The sequence below is a fragment of the Squalius cephalus genome (assembly GCF_949319135.1).
Source record: "Squalius cephalus genome assembly, chromosome: 10".
NCBI classification, from domain to species: Eukaryota; Metazoa; Chordata; class Actinopteri; order Cypriniformes; family Leuciscidae; genus Squalius; species Squalius cephalus.
In genome coordinates this window covers 43,713,050-43,731,208 of record NC_137131.1, presented here as the reverse complement: position 1 = coordinate 43,731,208, position 18,159 = coordinate 43,713,050, and the positions used below count along the sequence as shown (strand labels likewise).

The following is an 18,159-nucleotide window of genomic DNA, read 5'->3' as shown; positions in this document are numbered from 1 at the left end:
AAATGAAGTGCTGTTGACACCCACACATTCTAAACAATATCAACAATATCCTTCTTTTCATTTAGAGAGATTGACTCTTATTCATATACAAAATTAATGCATTAAAGAATTTACTTAACATTAAATATATCATTATAATTTATAATACTTCAATATACTGAATGAATGAATCTCAAACCTCACTATCTCCAGCTGACAATTTGGGTTCTTCAGTCCATAAGAAAGCAGCTTCACTCCTGAATCCTTTAAGTCATTGTCACTCATGTCCAGCTCTATCAGACGGGAGTTTGATGATTGTAGAACTGATGCAACAATTTCACAGCTCTGGCCAGTGAGTTTACAGCGTTCCAACCTGAACAGAATAATAAAAAACGGAATAATTACAAATTATTTTTTTATTTATTGACAAAATTGGGATTATCATTTTTGAAAGATACTTGTTATTTTGAAAATAAAGGTGAATTTTGATGGTCAGCAAAGTTATCTCTACAGCCAGATAAAGTAGTAAAGATGAAAACTTATATATGTTAACATTAAAACACAATGTCATAAAACAGTTTAAACATAGTTAAACATAAATGTGTAAACATGAAACTTATAGTCTTATCCTTTGAATTTAAACCTCTTGTTTTCCGGTGAGGGACTAAATCTTGATACACATGCATCATGAAAAAATATGCAACACATCTAAAAGAATATACTAAAGCAATAAGCCCTACAAAGTTATGGTTTACAGTTTTGCTTTTCTTAAATCACTGTTAACTATGGCTTCACTGGGCTTATTGCTTTTGAAAATATCAGATCATCTGGCCCCAGTTGATCAAAAAGTTTAATCTGGATCAGAATTTATAAATTTGGAAATCCCATGTTTTGCTATCCAGTCATCTTACTTTTGGGTAGGTTTTTCAAAGAAAAATAGGACTGGATCAACCTGATCCAGATACACACTTTTCAGATTACCAAATCTGGATTAGCAGGGCTCCGAATGGGGTTGAATTCAAAATGTAGGCTACTAGCTAAAGAACAACAGGTGGAAGAGAATATATGGGTCACTTCAAGTGTTTTATTTGAAGAGAGAGATAACAACATAAACAAATATCCCCTTCCATTTTGGATTTGGATTTAAATAACCAACCCCTACGGAGGCACTAAATGGACATGGTGATGGGGGGGGGGGGGGGGGGGAATATGAAATGGGAGAAGAATTATATATTTTAATGTTTTTGCATACAAAAACACAAACGTTTCGATTACATTTTTATTCCTGAAATCCACCCTTCTGCTGGGATCAGGATAATTCAGATTCTTTTTTTTTTATTATTATTTTTGGATACAAGATTTGGATCCAAGATATCCTAGTCTTATTAAATGTTTTGAACAACACAAACCGAAGATTGGATTTAGTGATTTCAGAATCCATTTTTTTTCTTTTGAACAATTGCCAACAATTAAAAAAACAGCTGCCAACAATTAAAAATGAAGACGAAGACTCCGTGAACTAAACAGAGTGTGTCAGATGAGAAAGAGACACAAAATGTGCACAGCAGTGGGTCTCCAGAACCGGAGATGAGAACCACTGTTTTTAGAATAATTTACAACAGCTTTAAACATGACTGGGCCAATCATAATCAAGGACCGAAAAAAAAAAAAAACTTTTTATAATAAACACATAAACGTATAATTCTGGTCTTGTCTTCTGATTGGTCAATCACATGGGTTAATGAGCTGATGAGTTGAATCAGGTGTGTTTGATTAGGGAGACAAAGAAATGTGCAGTGTTGGGGTACTTCAGGACAGGTTTGGGAACCACTGATCTAGTTACAGCTGTGATGTGAAACAGCTGTTCAGCTGCTACTTTGTTTATCCCTGCACAGCATCATAGAGATCAGCTATTAACCTTAGTGTAGATGTCACCACTAGATCTACTAGCAGACACTTCATGGATTTGACTATTAAAGGAATGAATCTCTAACCTAATTTTTTTCAGCTGACAGTTTGGGCTCTTCAGTCCATCAGAGAGCAGCTTCACTCCTGAATCATGTAGGTCATTGCAACTCATGTCCAGCTCTGTCAGATGGGAGTTTGATGATTGTAGAACTGATGCCACAACTTCACAGCACTGACCAGTGAGTTTACACCAGGCCAAACTGAACAGAAGTATACAAAACAGAACAACTACACATCCATTAACAGGGGTGTAAAGTAGTGGTGCAACGGATCATCATTGATCCGTGATCCGTTCGGATCAATATCTTCGGTTCGGCACACACGTGATCCGCGGATTGATTTATGAAAAAAAAGTTGTGCGCATGTTCAGTCCACACACAGCGTGGTCATGGCGAGCGTTATGAACCGCAGAGAGCGTGACGCTTTCATTCGTGCCGCAAAACCTCCAGACGCGCGTAAACGCGTCTTTACATTGACTTAACATTGAAATCACTCGCGCCAGACGCTCTATTCGCGTTTGGTGTGAACGCAGCATGGGTGACGGCGAGAGAGAGAGAAAGAGTGCCTGCGAGTGCGAGCGAGCGAGAGTGAGGTCTGCGGTCTTGGCCATTAGTTGATTTACTTGTTTTTGTGTAGGTAATATGTTGTCAAATATGTTTAAACTTAAATAAACTACCTATACAAGTAGTTATGTCTCTTTGTATTAATTTGTCCTGTTATTGACGTAATGCGCAACCATGTTCGAATAGTTCGAATATGTGTTTTTTAGAGGGAATATTCGAACATAATTTTTGAGCAATTTTGACAGCCCTATATGACAGTGGAAACACATCAAGCATTGGTCCATGTTTAAAGGAAGGAGATGCCTTTTTATGTTGCACTTTAAGTTGTTTTTCATTAATTATGTTAAAAAGAAGATATTATGCCTTGTGCACTTTAAGTTGATTTTATATATTTTAATTTAATAATTTAAAGTTAATAAAGATTTTTTTTTTTTTTTGGCTGATCCGAAAAATGATCCGATCCGTGACTCTGATCCGAGAAATGATCCGAACCGTGAGTTTTTTGATCCGTTGCACCCCTAGTGTAAAGTAATGAAATACAAATTCTTTATTTCTGTACTTAACTATACTCCAAATGCTCCAAAAGTGTGACAAAACAGTGATTAAACCACGCAGCTGCAGCGCTAGAGCAGAGAGAGAGAGAGAGGCTTCTAGTGCAGCAATGATGAACTTGCTCTCCCCGGCCGCTCTAACCAGTGATAAACACAACGAGAAGTGTTCAACCTATTTTAATTCAACACTCCTACAATATGGGAACCTTAAAGGCTTCTAACACTAGAAATACTGTAGATATTACTTTTCTTTTCTTTTTTAGAAATCATTTGGCAAAATATCTTAAATATCTACATTTTTAATGAACTTTTATTGAATTAAAAAATAAATTCAATAAGGAAATGCAGTTAAGACCCTGATGAAAGATCAATATCTCTTAATCTGTTAGAATTAAACACTATATAGATTACAGGAGTTTAAACAGAAGTTCTTCAATTTCAGGAATCAGGAATTTTAAGTATTTTTACAACTTAAATTAAAATAATAAATCATCTCAAATTTGCGGTATTTACTTTTACTTTGTGTAATTGTATTACTTTTGTATTATATTGTAAAAACAGATATTAATATTACCAAGCATTACTATCAGAACCCCTGTGGGCCACATGCAATCGCTTATTTTGCTTATTAGGTAGGGCCGGCACTGACTATGCTTGCCCATGTTGTCCGTGTTCTATATGTGCAATGTTGCAAAGATATGTCATATGTAGTGTAATAATTCAGTGAAATAAAATATTAATAAATAGAAATAAAAATACCATATAATTCTATATACAGTATATATATACATACATATATATATACACTGCTCAAAAAAATTAAAGGAACACTTTGAAAACACATCAGATCTCAATGGGGAAAAATATCATGCTGGATATCTATACTAATATGGACTGGGTAATGTGTTATGAACGAAAGGATGCCACATCGTTTGATGGAAATGAAAATGATCAACCTACAGAGGATTGAATTCAAAGACACCCCGGAAATCTAAGTGAAAAAATGATGCAGCAGGCTTGTCAATTTTGCTGAAATTTCATTGCAGCAACTCAGAATGGTACTCAGTAGTTTGTATGGCCCCCACGTGCTTGTATGCATGCCTGACAACGTCGGGGCATGCTCCTAATGAGACGACGGATGGTGTCCTGCGGTATTTCCTCCCAGATCTAGACCAGTGCATCACTGAGCTCCTGGACAGTCTGAGGTGCAACCAGGTGATGTCAGATGGACCGAAACACAATGTCCCAGAGGTGTTCTATTGGATGTAGGTCAGGTGAGCGTGGTGGCCCTTCAATGGTATCATTCCTTCATCCTCCAGGAACTGCCTGCATGCTCTCGCCACATGAGGCCGGGCATTGTTGTGCACCAGGAGGAACCCAGGACACACTGCACCAGCATAGGGTCTGACAATGGATCCAAGGATTTCATCCCGATACCTAATGGCAGTCAGGGTGCCATTGTCTAGCCTGCAGAGGTCTGTGCGTCCCTCCATGGATATGCCTCCCCAGACCATCACTGACCCACCACCAAACCAGTCATGCTGAACGATGTTACAGGCAGCATAACATTCTCCACGGCTTCTCCAGACCCTTTCCTGTCTGTCACGTGCTCAGGGTGAACCTGCTCTCATTTGTGAAAACCACAGGGCACAAGTGGCGGACCTGCCAATTTTGGTGTTCAATGGGAAATGCCAATCGAGCTCCCTGGTGCTGGGCAGTGAGCACAGGGCCCACTCGAGGACGTCGGGCCCTCAGGCCACCCTCATGAAGTCTGTTTCTGATTGTTTGGTCAGAGACATTCACACCAGTGGCCTGCTGGAGGTCATTTTGTAGGGCTCTGGCAGTGCTCATCATGTTCCTCCTCGCACAAAGGAGCAGATACTGGTCCTGCTGATGGGTTAAGGACCTTCTACGGCCCTGTCCAGCTCTCCTAGAGTAGCTGTCTGTCTTCCTGGAATCTCCTCCATGCTCTTGAGACTGTACTGGGAGACACAGCAAATCTTCTGGCAATGGCACGTATTGATGAGCCATCCTGAAGGAGCTGGACTGCCTGCGCAACCTCTGTAGGGTCCAGGTATCGCCTCATGCTACCAGTAGTGACACTGACCCTAGACAAATGCAAAACTGGTGAAAAACAGTCCGAAAAGATGAGTAGGGAAAAAATGTCAGTGGCCTCCACCTGTAAAACCATTCCTGTTTTGGGGGTTGTCTCACTGTTGCCCATCTAGTGCACCTGCTTTTAATGTCATTAACACTAAAGCAGCTGAAACTGATTACCAACCCCCTCTGTTACTTAACTGACCAGATCAATATCCCAGGAGTTTAACTGATTTGATGCTATTCTCTGATTAAAAAGTGTTCCCTTTATTTTTTTGAGCAGTGTATATATATATATATATATATATATATATATATATACATACACATATATATATATATATATATATACACACACACTCACCTAAAGGATTATTAGGAACACCTGTTCAATTTCTCATTAATGCAATTATCTAATCAACCAATCACATGTCAGTTGCTTCAATGCATTTAGGGGTGTGGTCCTCGTCAAGACAATCTCCTGAACTCCAAACTGAATGTCAGAATGGGAAAGAAAGGTGATTTAAGCAATTTTGAGCGTGGCATGGTTGTTGGTGCCAGACGGGCCGGTCTGAGTATTTCACAATCTGCTCAGTTACTGGGATTTTCACGCACAACCATTTCTAGGGTTTACAAAGAATGGTGTGAAAAGGGAAAAACATCCAGTATGCGGCAGTCCTGTGGGCGAAAATGCCTTGTTGATGCTAGAGGTCATAGGAGAATGGGCCGACTGATTCAAGCTGATAGAAGAGCAACTTTGACTGAAATAACCACTCGTTACAACCGAGGTATGCAGCAAAGCATTTGTGAAGCCACAACACGCACAACCTTGAGGCGGATGGGCTACAACAGCAGAAGACCCCACCGGGTACCACTCATCTCCACTACAAATAGGAAAAAGAGGCTACAATTTGCACGAGCTCACCAAAATTGGACAGTTGAAGACTGGAAAAATGTTGCCTGGTCTGATGAGCCTCGATTTCTGTTGAGACATTCAGATGGTAGAGTCAGAATTTGGTGTAAACAGAATGAGAACATGGATCCATCATGCCTTGTTACCACTGTGCAGGCTGGTGGTGGTGGTGTAATGGTGAGGGGGATGTTTTCTTGGCACACTTTAGGCCCCTTAGTGCCAATTGGGCATCAATTAAATGCCACGGCCTACCTGAGCATTGTTTCTGACCATGTCCATCCCTTTATGACCACCATGTACCCATCCTCTGATGGTTACTTCCAGCAGGATAATGCACCATGTCACAAAGCTCGAATCATTTCAAATTGGTTTCTTGAACATGACAATGAGTTCACTGTACTAAAATGGCCCCCACAGTCACCAGATCTCAACCCAATAGAGCATCTTTGGGATGTGGTGGAACGGGAGCTTCGTGCCCTGGATGTGCATCACACAAATCTCCATCAACTGCAAGATGCTATCCTATCAATATGGGCCAACATTTCTAAAGAATGCTTTCAGCACCGTGTTGAATCAATGCCACGTAGAATTAAGGCAGGTCTGAAGGCGAAAGGGGGTCAAACACAGTATTAGTATGGTGTTCCTAATAATCCTTTAGGTGAGTGTATATATTTGACAGGCCATCTCTCATGCATGGAAATAATGAGAGAAAACATCTCTATTGGAATACATGCTTAATTGACTTCATCATCATCATCATTGTAATTACGTGTCTACAGGATGAGGATCCATCTGCAGTTTTATTGAAAATCAGAGTTATGCAGTAAAGGTGCAGTCTACAGCAATGACAATAGCAGAATGAGACAACAGCATAAACAGAAACAGGCAGTAGTCCGGGCAGGCAGCAAACCTAAAGAGTCCAAAAGCAAGCAGAGTTCAGGGCAGGTAGCAAACAAAAAGAATCCAAAAGGCAGGCGGCAGAGAATCAAATACGAGTAACAGTCCAAATCAAACACGGGTATAACAATCCACAATGAATAAATGCTCAGAAAAGATCACCGAGGCAAATCAAGACTTCGCAAAATGTGTGCGGGTGTGATCTGCTTAAGTAGTGTGTGTGTGTGTGTGTGTGTGTGTGTGTGTGAGTGTGAGTGTGAGTGTTTGTGTGTGTGTGTGATAAAATACAGGTGAGAGTGCAATCATTCCCAGGAATGAGGGCCTATGGGAAATGAAGTCCAAATGAGAAAGTCAATATTTGGGTGAAGGCTCCCTCTGGTGGTGCAAAGGAGCAGTGCGGGATCCTCACTTGTAACAATCATCTTGCTTACAGTGATATTGGAGGACCAAATTTAGTATTTTTAATAAAATATACATGTACAGGCAAATAGATGAACCCAGAATATGAACACAATGTGCAAAAAGTCATGTAAATTGTTTTCCCATAGGAAACCATAATAAAGAAAAACAATTAACATGCATTTAGCGCACTGAATTCAAATTCTGGGTTCAAATTCAAATTCATCTGTTTGCCTGTATATATTATGCATCATCAATATGGTGTATACTGAATTTCATGTATTAAAATGGCTATCTATGTGCATTAAGGCACTTTAAGCATTTTCATGTTAAACATTTTAGAATGTCCCAGTGTTTTTAGTGATTGAAATACTGAGGTGGGTGTTGTACAAGGATTGAATGAATCTCAAACCTAAGTGTCTTCAGCCGACCGCTCTTCAGTCCACCAGAGAGCAGCTTCACAGCTCCTGAGTCACACAGGATATTGAAACTCATGTCCAGCTCTATCAGGGGTGAGTTTGGTGTCTGCAGGGCCAAAGCCACAGCTTCACAGCAGGTGTCATCAAGCCCACATGAGGAGAGTCTGTAAAAACAGGATATTTGTCCATGGCATTTATAGTGTGTTTATCTTGTAGGATCAGTGTTTGTAGTAAGAGTGATATGTTATGTCATGTATGTCATGTATCCTGGAACTGATGTGACAGTCAAGTGACAATAACTTTCAAACATATGTCTATAAAATCATTGTTTAGTAAATATTTAGAAAATACAGATTTTACTCTCCAAAATCAACAAATAAAAAAATATACTTCACACTGCATCTTATGCTATCATTTATTTACAGAGTTAAAAACCGCTGTCAACAAGTTTCTTACTCTGCTTTTCTGCAGCATCTCACAGCTGGCAGAAGATTCATTTGGCCTCCCGGTCCAGTCCTGTACATACTCAGGTTGAACTCATCCAGCACCTCCTCTGACATCAGCAATATGTAAGCAAGCAATGAGCACATGGAGGACGAGAGTGTTCTTTCTGGAGATGATCTAAAGTATCTTTGTATTTCTGTATATAATGAATTGTCGTTGAGCTCCAGTAAGCAGTAGAACAGGTTGACTGAAGCTTCAGGTGAGATGTCCTCGTTTTGTAATTGTTCTTTAATGTGTTTGGTTATTTCTGTGACGCTGTCTTTGCTGTCTTCAGTGTGTGTGAACAGGCCTCTGAGCAGTTTCTGATTGGATTCTAGTGAAATGCCCATCAGAAACCGTAAAAATAGGTCCAAATGTCCTTTCTGACTTTGCATAGCTTTCTTAACAGCCTTCTTTAGTAAATTATGTAAACCAACATTTTTGGGGCTTTTGTATCTTTTAAACAGAGGGAGTAACAGGTTTTTTGTTTTTTCACTAAAAAACTCCAGTTCGTCCATGTTCTTGTTCAGGTAGCAGAGGAACACATGCACTGCAGCGAGGAACTCTTGAACACTCAGATGTACGAAGCAGAAGACCTTCACCTCATGATGTCCAGCTTCTTGCTGAAAGATCTCAGTGAGCATTCCTGTGGACTCAAAGTCTTCACTCACATCAATACCACATGCTTTCAGATCTTCCTCACTGAACTCAATTTTTTCCTTCTTGAGTTGTTCAAACGCTAGCTTAGCTAACTTCAAAATCATTTCTTTATTGGAATCTAAGAGCTTGGTACGTTCTCTTTCTGTTTTTCCTTTACACTTCTGGCTCTTCAAGTTCATCTGTATCAGCAGGAAGTGGATGTACATTTCAGTGAGTGTCGTGTTGATGTTTTCTGCATTGTTCCCAATAGTGATGTCCTGAAGAACTGTGGCTGTGATCCAACAGAACACGGGAATGTAACACATGATGTAGAGACTACAAGATTTCTTAATGTGTGAGATTATTCTGGAGGCCTGAGTCTCATCTTTGATTCTCTTTCTGAAATACTCGTCCTTCTGCTGGTCAGTGAATCCTCGCACCTCAGTGAACAACCCTACATCCTCAGGAGGGATCTGATTGGCTGCTGCTGGTCGTGATGTCACCCAGACGTGAGCTGATGGAAGCAGAGTCCCATTTACCAGACTTGAAAAAAGTTCATCTATAGATGATCGCTCCTCAAAGCTTTCAATTTCACAGTCAAAATCCAAAGTCAGTTGACTCTCATCCAGTCCATCAAAGATAAACGCAAGCTTACGACTATATATCTTACATATCTTTGCTTTTTCCAGGTCCTTCAGTTCAGAATTAAATTTCTGTAGAAACTCATGCAGACTGATCTCTCTGGCTTTAATGCAGTTAATCTTTCGGAATGGAAGCAGGAAAACACAGTCTATATCCTGATTGGCTTTTCCTTCTGCCCAGTCCAGAATGAACTTGTGCACTGAGACCGTTTTTCCAATGCCAGCGATGCCTTTGGTCAACACAATCTTTTTCTTTTTTTTGTTCAGACTAAATACATCATTGCATTTGATTGGCCTGCTCTGTGATTTATGGGGTTTAAAGGCTTTATCAATCTGCAGAATCTCATGTTCGTGATTGACTTCTTTAAGATCCCCCTCCGTAATGAAGAGTTCTGTGAAAACATCCCTGAGATCTGCTTCATTTTCCTTTTTACACTCAAAGATGTGCTCTACTTTCTCCTTCATCTGCATTTTGTGAGTTTCCAAGAATTCCTGCAGCCAGAAATCATCTGTTATTTAAAAAAAAAATAAACATGTAAAGGTGTGAACAAAACAACACTAGAAATTTAAACACAAAGGATTTCACATTAGAATGATTATCATTAAAATCAACTGGAGCAGACATATGGTATTTAAATTCATAGTAATGAAAGCAGTTCTGTTCTGTACTGAGATCAATATACATCAAACATGTTAAAATAATTTAAGGATGTAAAACATGTAAGGATGTTTAAGGTTAATTTACCTTGTTTTCTTGGGCGTTTCTCAGCTGGCTCTAATGATGTTTGCACTGTGAAGAGAGAGAAAAGAATGAGACTTTATGTTCATCAAGGTATACTAAAAAAAGCTCTGCATCGTGTTTCAACACTTCATTAAACAGCACAACTATTAAACAACTGTGAAATTTTTCCTGTGATGGCAACATAGGAAAAAATCATTTCTAAAATGATATTCAAATAGAAAACAGCAATTTTAAATTGTAATATTTCACAATATGTTAACTATTTTTGATCAAATAAATACAGCCTTGGTGAACGTCGAATCTTCTTTTAAAAAATCTGAATGCACATTTCTATGAATCTATGCTGCCTCTCGTTTTTAATTCTTTCCTTTAATACCTTCAGTGTAGTTGTTATGTAACTCTTCGGCCAGCCGGTTCTGGTTCATCTTCCTCAGGATGTTCAGTGTGATCTTCACAGCTTCTTCTGGTCCAAAACACTCCATCATTATACGCACTATATCAGTGACATCAGCATCCTCCAGTTTACCAGCTCCAATGGGTCCATCATCTTTCAAGTAACTCTTAAATCTCTTCAGATCATCTTTATTCAGGTCATCTAGAGTATCATGAAGCAGCTTTTTTACAGATGCCATCGTCCTTCATGCACTGTTAGAAAAGGAGAAAAAATCTTCAAATAGTTGCACTTTTATAGCAGAGATCTATACATGTAAAGAAATGTGTGTAATGAAATGACACTGTAATCAGATCAATTATTATGAAACTTTTTTTTTTTTAAAGGTGTAAGATTAATTCTTCAGGTTGTTTTTCAGTTAAAGATTCTGTGCTCACACACACACACACACAAACGAACACTCACTCATACACACACACACACACAAACACACACACTCTCTCTCTCTCTCTCTCTCTCTCTCTCTATATATATATATATATATATATATATATATATATATATATATATAAAATGTTTTTTTTTGTGTGTGTGTCACTATTATTCAGTGCATTGGGTTTCCAGCACTATTCATTTCCAAGCCTATTCATTTACACACACAATGTAAAACCAAATTTAGCATTTTAATCAACAGTACATTTTTTGTTAACCTTTTACCATATGTCTTGGAGTATCACAATAATATTATATGGTGTGCGCGTGAAATGTATCAAATCGTGATATGAGGGTATTGTTACACCCCTGATATATATTACAGTTTTTCTGAAATGCTAAAACACATTTCCTGAAACCATCACTCACTTTCTTGAAACCTTAAAGGGGAACTGAAACAAACAAAATATAATTCGATAACATGTTGGTTATTAAAATTGTAAACAAATTAATTAAAAAATAATATTAAAAACAAAACATATATTAAGTTTTTCCCAATACTGAAATTTACATTTGTTGTTATCAGAGCTCAGCCGTGTTCGATGACGTCACTGGTATGGTACCACTGTACTAACGTTATATCAGGCTACTCTACTGCTACTCTGACTGAACTGACTGATTTTGACAGTATGGACAGAGAACTGTATAAGTGAACACTAAAAACAGCATTTAAGTAAGAAATTGAATCATCAAATGAAATAATAAAACTGCATATTCTTCACTGTATGAATGAAACGTGTAGTGATTCTTATATAGACTGCTGTCACTTTAAGAACTTCAGTAATGCAGGGATCTAGAATACACGATTTCTTACAGGTGTTTACATTAACTTAAGACAAAACCAACTGTTTATGTGAACCATGTGTTTTTGACACTTTAAATCAGGGTTCCTCAAACTCGGTCCTGGGGGCCACTGTCCTGCACAGGGGTGCGTTTCCCAAAACCATAGTTGCTAACCTGTTAGCTCTGTTAGCTGCGCTGTGACAGCTGGCTGTCTGTGCATTGTGTTTAGGCGTGTGCGCTCATCAAATTTAAACTGGCAAGGGGCGCTGCCGCGTCTCTCATACACAGTTTGAAAGCGGCTGAAATCACACTAACAAGTATCATGCGGGTGTCGTCGATGGATATTGCTTATATTGGATAGCATCCTTGTTGTCAAATTAATTTAGCAAGGTGATCTACGGTGAAGGTGAATATCATGATAACAACTAAGAGGTGAGTGGAACTTGTTTACAGGACCCGTCGTGGTCACATTTATGCCACAGTCATTTTGCAAACAGGTTATTCGGTCCTTGATGGCATCGGAGATGTTATATTCGCTTGTTGGACAGATCACAATTTTTGAACATGCTATTGAGATGCCATTTTGTTGGAGCTGTCAAGGTAGCCTACCATGCCAGTGACATCATGGACCGTTGAGGCTCAAATATAGCTGCACCCTTGTAACAAAACAACAAACTAACATCACTGTTTTCCCCCCTTTGCAGTTTTAAGTGTCCTACAACAAATAACAATGATATATATCACCTTTACTTCCAATTTCGTTTCAGTTCCCCTTTAAACGCAAAACGTCTCTGGTTACTATCGTAACCTCGGTTCTCTGAGAGGCGGGAACGAGACATTGCGTAGCAACGCTGCGGGAACTCCTCCCTTCTCCACTTTTGTTGAAATCTTATGGGCTAATGACAGCTTGGAGTAGCAGCTGGCCAATTGTCACGAAGTATGCAAATACTGACAGGCTTGCGGGCAGTATAAAATGCATGGGCTCGACAATTGTGTCAGAATCATGGCTGAACGCTTACACAGCTTATTAAACAGCGAACGTGGCAGCTAACGCAATGTCTCGTTCCCGCTTCTCAGGGAACCGAGGTTACGATAGTAACTGGAGACGTACCCTTTCGAGAGCGGTAACTCTCTACATTGCTTAGCTACACTGCGGGAACTGTATTAAATCCCGCCGTGAGAGTAGTGAAGATAAGCCTAGGGAAAACGGGGCCAAGCTACACCAGCCACGGAAGAGACAGACAGTCAGCCAATAGCCGCGCCGCTAGGAGTACTCGCATCTGATAGGTGGAACTAGACCAATGAGACATCATCCCCGACCCTATAAAAATTGCATATATAAATGCAATGAAAGCCAAGGCTGCACTGATCCAGGCCAGACACAACACAATAAGCACTCAAGCATGAAAGTAAACACAGTGTCAACGGCGTTAACGGTAACAACTGTATTAAACACTGGTAGCCATATACACAGAGTCAACAAAATAGCGGTAACCACTGCGTACAACTAGAACAGTTCACAATATATGAGTAAGCAATTTAACTCACTGAAAGCACTTGAGACACCACCGACAGTACATCCAGCTTGTGAAATCTGGCAAAGGTGTTCTGAGAAGACCAGCCAGCAGCAAAACATAAATCCTGGAAGACATACCTCTAGACCAGGCCCACGAAGAGGCAACAGCCCTCGTCGAATGAGCTCATGTTAGGTGGGACAACCTTCCCCTGGCATGCGTAAGCAACAGCTTCTACAATCCAGTGAGAAAGTCTCTGTTTTGAGACAGTTGACGTCTTTCCCTTAGTACAGCAACCAAAGCACACGAAAAGCTGGCCCGACTGAAGGAAGGCGGCTGCACGATTAACATACATCTGCAAAACCCTGACAGGGCAAACAGCGCTCTGAGCGTCAGCTCAGCAGATAAGCGAGCAGAGAAACATCCTGTGCTTTTGGCACGTAGCCCCGTCTCGGCTGGAGAGTAACACTGCAGTCGCCGGTCCGAAACAGATAATATCACCGTTAGGGCTGTCACTTTTGTGAAAAAATCCTGTTCGATTTTTTAAACATAAGTGTTCATTGAATCGATTGTAAAATCGATTTTCCATGTCTAAAGACGTTTCCATTTTAAACGCCAAATATGGGCAAATCCACGGACAACTAACAGGCATTAGGAAGAACGCAAAGACGGCGCTTGAGACGCGCACAAGTCAGTAATATTCCTGATGATTTATTGGCGTGAAGTTTCGTGCACAATGACAAACAGGAGTGCAACATTCTCGAAAAACAATAAGCAGAGTGGACTGCCATAACATCAATGAAAACATTACTGCAGTCTTCAACATGCCTGTGTTTACGGTTAGAAATGTCAAACAAATTTCGCCTACGTAAGCGATTGTAGACCGTAGCCCGAATCTGTATCTGCATGCACGAGACTGTCTGAATACTGGCAGAATTCAGTTTTGTTGTAAAAAGAGACACATTATGAAGAAGAAGAATTTGCTGTTTTGTGTGTTTGTCAGAGCCTGCAGTTGTTATGAGAGGCGCGTTCGCTGCGCGCGTATCGTCACGAGCTGGACGCGCTCCGAGAAAAAAGACCGTTATAATCGATTCTCTAGTTTCGTTTTCGAAACTTGCGTTGGTTGGACTGATCGATTGTGCAATCGATTTTCGAACGAAAAGTGACAGCCCTAATCACCGTCCATGAGAACACGTGTAAGTCTTCAATGTGCTTAGCTGAAGCAAGGGCATGGAGCAAAGCCGTTTTTTTTTTTTTTTCCAGGGAGAGCTCCTTAAAGGGATGGTTTGGAGTAAAATCAACCTAGGGTCCTTTGCACGATGATCTCGAGCCAAACACCCCCCCAGAAGCTTTTTCCCTTGGTTGAACATTATTAAAGTTAGAGCTTATTTAGAGATATCAGCCGGATGGCTTAGTGTAGGCGCTAATGGATCCAAGGCTGTATCTCATAAATTACCCCACTAATAATGCCAAGAATGGTACCAAAATTATTTTTTTAAATTTGTTTTAATGATAAATAGGACGGAAACAATAGCAAGTGCAATAAATGTTTATTGTACAGTAGTTCACTCAGGGCACCTCAGAACAGGCAGAAAGAAAACACGAAGAACACAGAGCAGCCAGATGATCTCTCCAAGCCGAGGGTCAGACCAGGAACACAGACAGCAGGAGAGCGTGACGCAGGGACTGAGACGGGCGATCCTGAAGTGAGTGAAGTGGAGAAGACGAACCAGCGGTGAGAACGGGAGTGAAGCGATCTGGTATCCAGTGAAACAGGAAACACGAGGAATACGGGAACAGGCACGAACACGGGAAGCTTCAAACAACGATCTGACAAACAAGACGAAAGACAGGGCATTAAATAGGTTGGCTGGATGGTTTGCAGCTGCCGCTGATGATGATAATAAGCGGTCACGCCCACACGAAACAATCAGTGCAAACGAGACACACACATAAACACAAACACACAAGACCAGAATGAGACAGCGGATCTACCAACCGTGACAGTAGTACAAATAGGTTCAAATAGCAGTACAAATAGGAGTGATTGGAGCCTTTCTTTTTTCAGCCAGATGAGCCGTGAACTTGCATGGCTTGGACTGCAAGCTGAGATCCGCGCCCAGAGACGAACGGACGGGCACAGATGCACGGCGATGGTCTCCTCGACGGAGGGCATACGCACAGAGCCATGGGCTTCTGCCTCGTCCCTTTAGACACGCGCCGATCGTGGTGCAGATCACGACTTTACCATGTGCTCGTGGACGTCGTGGAAGAACGGAGTCCTCCTCCTCGAAACAGCTTGGCGGCAGCTTGACTGGGAATACCAGACTTACTTCCTTTTTACCGGAGTCTTTTGCGCCGAGTCCAGCGCGTCCGCGAAATGGACCGGTGCGTAGCGACGGCAGAGGACTATGGCCCCAGGCCTCGTCGTCACCATCGTTTCTGGCGGCAGTGGGCCTCGACCCTGTACTAGCAAAAAACCTCTCGAGTGCGCACCGGCAGGTCGGTGCAGTGCACGCACGTGGAGTCCAAGAAGGCTGCCTCGGCGTGGGCCAGGCCCAGACAGGCGGCGCAGTTTTACTCGTAGGTGTGGGGGCAGGTCGATGGGGCCCGCAAAAATCCCTCAAAGGTTAGCCATCAGAGGCAAGGAAGAAAAGGTAACTAGTCCTCAGGTGCAACTTCAACGATGACAGCGTGAAGAAAGATTCTGACGCAATTGTTGCGCCCGTGCATTTTACACTGCCAGCGAGCCAGTCAGTATTTGCATACTTCGCAATAATTGGCCAGCTGTTCCAAGCTGCCGTTAGCCCATAAGATTTCAACAAAAGTGGAGTAGGGAGGACTACCAGCAGCGTAGCAACACACACATACTCCATTTGCAGTGCGTATGCGGTGCGTATTTTTTTCCGTACCCATGTTAACAGGTTAGAGCTTTCACACCGCACACGGATGCGGTCTGTCGATCCGTTCCAGTTGCAGTGCGTATACAGCAGTGCAGAGATTGTTTCCGCACCGAGTCTATTTTTGCTGTGCTGCAGACGCTGAATTAAAGTGACAGCGCATGTTTCGTGGTCAAAATGTACACAGATTGACCTGAAAATGTAGTAATTTCACCATAAATGCGTTTAATAAAATAAAATATAGTAATCTCACCATAAATGTATTTAATTAAATGCTACTTTTTTTCCACAGTCATCTTTTTACTTTAAGACAGGGTAAAGCAAGGAAAACTACAATTTACCTCAACAAGGCGACATAATGAACAGCGCTCGTCTCATTCGTGGAGGTGGAAAAACAAGTTATTTGTGACATGCAAGATTTATTGTATTAAAATTTAAATGCAAAAGAAAAGGCATGAGAGTCGGCTGTTTTTGTCAATTTTAAGTTTTAATCGATTTTAATATAAGTACATGGTTAAATATTTGACCACTTGCTTGAGCAACTTAATATAAGTAGAAGTAATGCATGGAATAATAGGCCTATGTTGTTTAAAAACGTGCATACGTCCATTAAAGAGTGTATTTGTGTACAAAGAGAATCGCAATGCTGACAAAACTTTTTTTAAATAAAAGTTGCTGATAACTTCTGGATTTGAAATACAAATAGTGAGTATGTTTTTGTGGTACAGCCGTGGACCAGTTACGCACTGCAAACACATCATATGTGAAAGCACTATAGCGAGTGCTGCTCCTGCACCGCATACGCACTGCACAGAGTAGGCTATGTGTGAAACGGGTGTTACTGCTCTTGAAAGGGAACCAAATTTTCAAACCACATTCAGAGAACCTTTGACTTTTCTGGTAAAATCAAACAATTGCCTCAAAACAATTTTATCTGTGCTCAAAATCAAACAATGCTCTCAGATCATACACACAGCGAGTCAATATTATAAACACTACAGATCATTTGTTAGACACTACATAAAAAAATGGAGAACACAGAATCCAAAGCATGCATTTACAGAAAAATGTATATTGTAACAAAATAAACAAATTTTGCAATTATGTAAAAAAGTATAGTAATGACAGCTTACAGTAGGAAGGTGAATAAATTCTATATGCACTGCAAGTATAGTATTGTACTGAATATTGTATAGTAGGCCTATCAAATGTCTGTATATTCAGCACTTGCATACTGTGAAAATAATACAGTGACTGCAAAAGCCAAAAAGGTTATAGTAAAAACTCTAAATTAAAAGCATGTTACACTCAGAAGATTTGTGCAACTGCAAGATCAAGGTCAGTGAGAGATTGATTCTGCTTCAGCATCATGTCTTCATGCTGGATGGCCGGAGGAGTTTGCCACATCACAGACAATATCGTCTCAGGCAAAGGGAAAACCCCTAAAGCAGATCCAGCCTTGACAACATTCTCCACACCTGCTCTTCCTCATCCTCTTCCTCCTCGTTCACCACCTCTTACACACATACTCTTCTTCCTCTTTTACTCATACTCTTCCTCCTCTACCTCTTATATTGTTTCCATCCATTGTTGGTATCAACATTCAGTGCAACGTTTTGAGTCAGTACTGAACTCTGAACTGACTTGTATTATGTACAGTTGGTTTGGTCACATCATTTGAATTTTGAGTCGTGGATCTAAACAATGACAACTGTGTTGTAGCATGATCATTGGGTATCGGTCAACAGGAAATTAATGTGGCATTTAAATGGCAGTGTTTCCTAAATA

General features: G+C 40.6%; 3 protein-coding genes across 5 annotated transcripts in view; all 3 read right to left on the bottom strand.

Moving 5' to 3' along the window:
• Positions 1 to 18,159, bottom strand: part of LOC307165431 (G-protein coupled receptor 4-like) — a 706,289-nt gene that overhangs the window by 253,939 nt on the left and 434,191 nt on the right. The gene's annotated exons all lie outside the window — the stretch shown is intronic.
• Positions 1 to 18,159, bottom strand: part of zglp1 (zinc finger GATA like protein 1) — a 147,147-nt gene that overhangs the window by 28,904 nt on the left and 100,084 nt on the right. The gene's annotated exons all lie outside the window — the stretch shown is intronic.
• Positions 1 to 18,159, bottom strand: part of LOC307165397 (NACHT, LRR and PYD domains-containing protein 3-like) — a 31,122-nt gene that overhangs the window by 11,245 nt on the left and 1,718 nt on the right. Inside the window, exons 1-7 of one of the 3 annotated variants that reach the window (XM_079882990.1) lie at positions 13,612 to 13,838; positions 10,668 to 10,936; positions 10,295 to 10,339; positions 8,243 to 10,058; positions 7,780 to 7,950; positions 1,974 to 2,147; positions 179 to 352 (exon numbers count right to left, since the gene is read on the bottom strand). In XM_079882990.1, coding sequence (XP_079739116.1) covers positions 179 to 352; positions 1,974 to 2,147; positions 7,780 to 7,950; positions 8,243 to 10,058; positions 10,295 to 10,339; positions 10,668 to 10,923 — 2,636 coding nt within the window. In that variant the 5' untranslated portion in view covers positions 10,924 to 10,936; positions 13,612 to 13,838. Of the gene's footprint in view, positions 1 to 178; positions 353 to 1,973; positions 2,148 to 7,779; positions 7,951 to 8,242; positions 10,059 to 10,294; positions 10,340 to 10,667; positions 10,937 to 13,611; positions 13,839 to 18,159 lie in introns of those variants that run through there. The other 2 variants (XM_079882989.1, XM_079882991.1) reach the window with 2 other exon arrangements.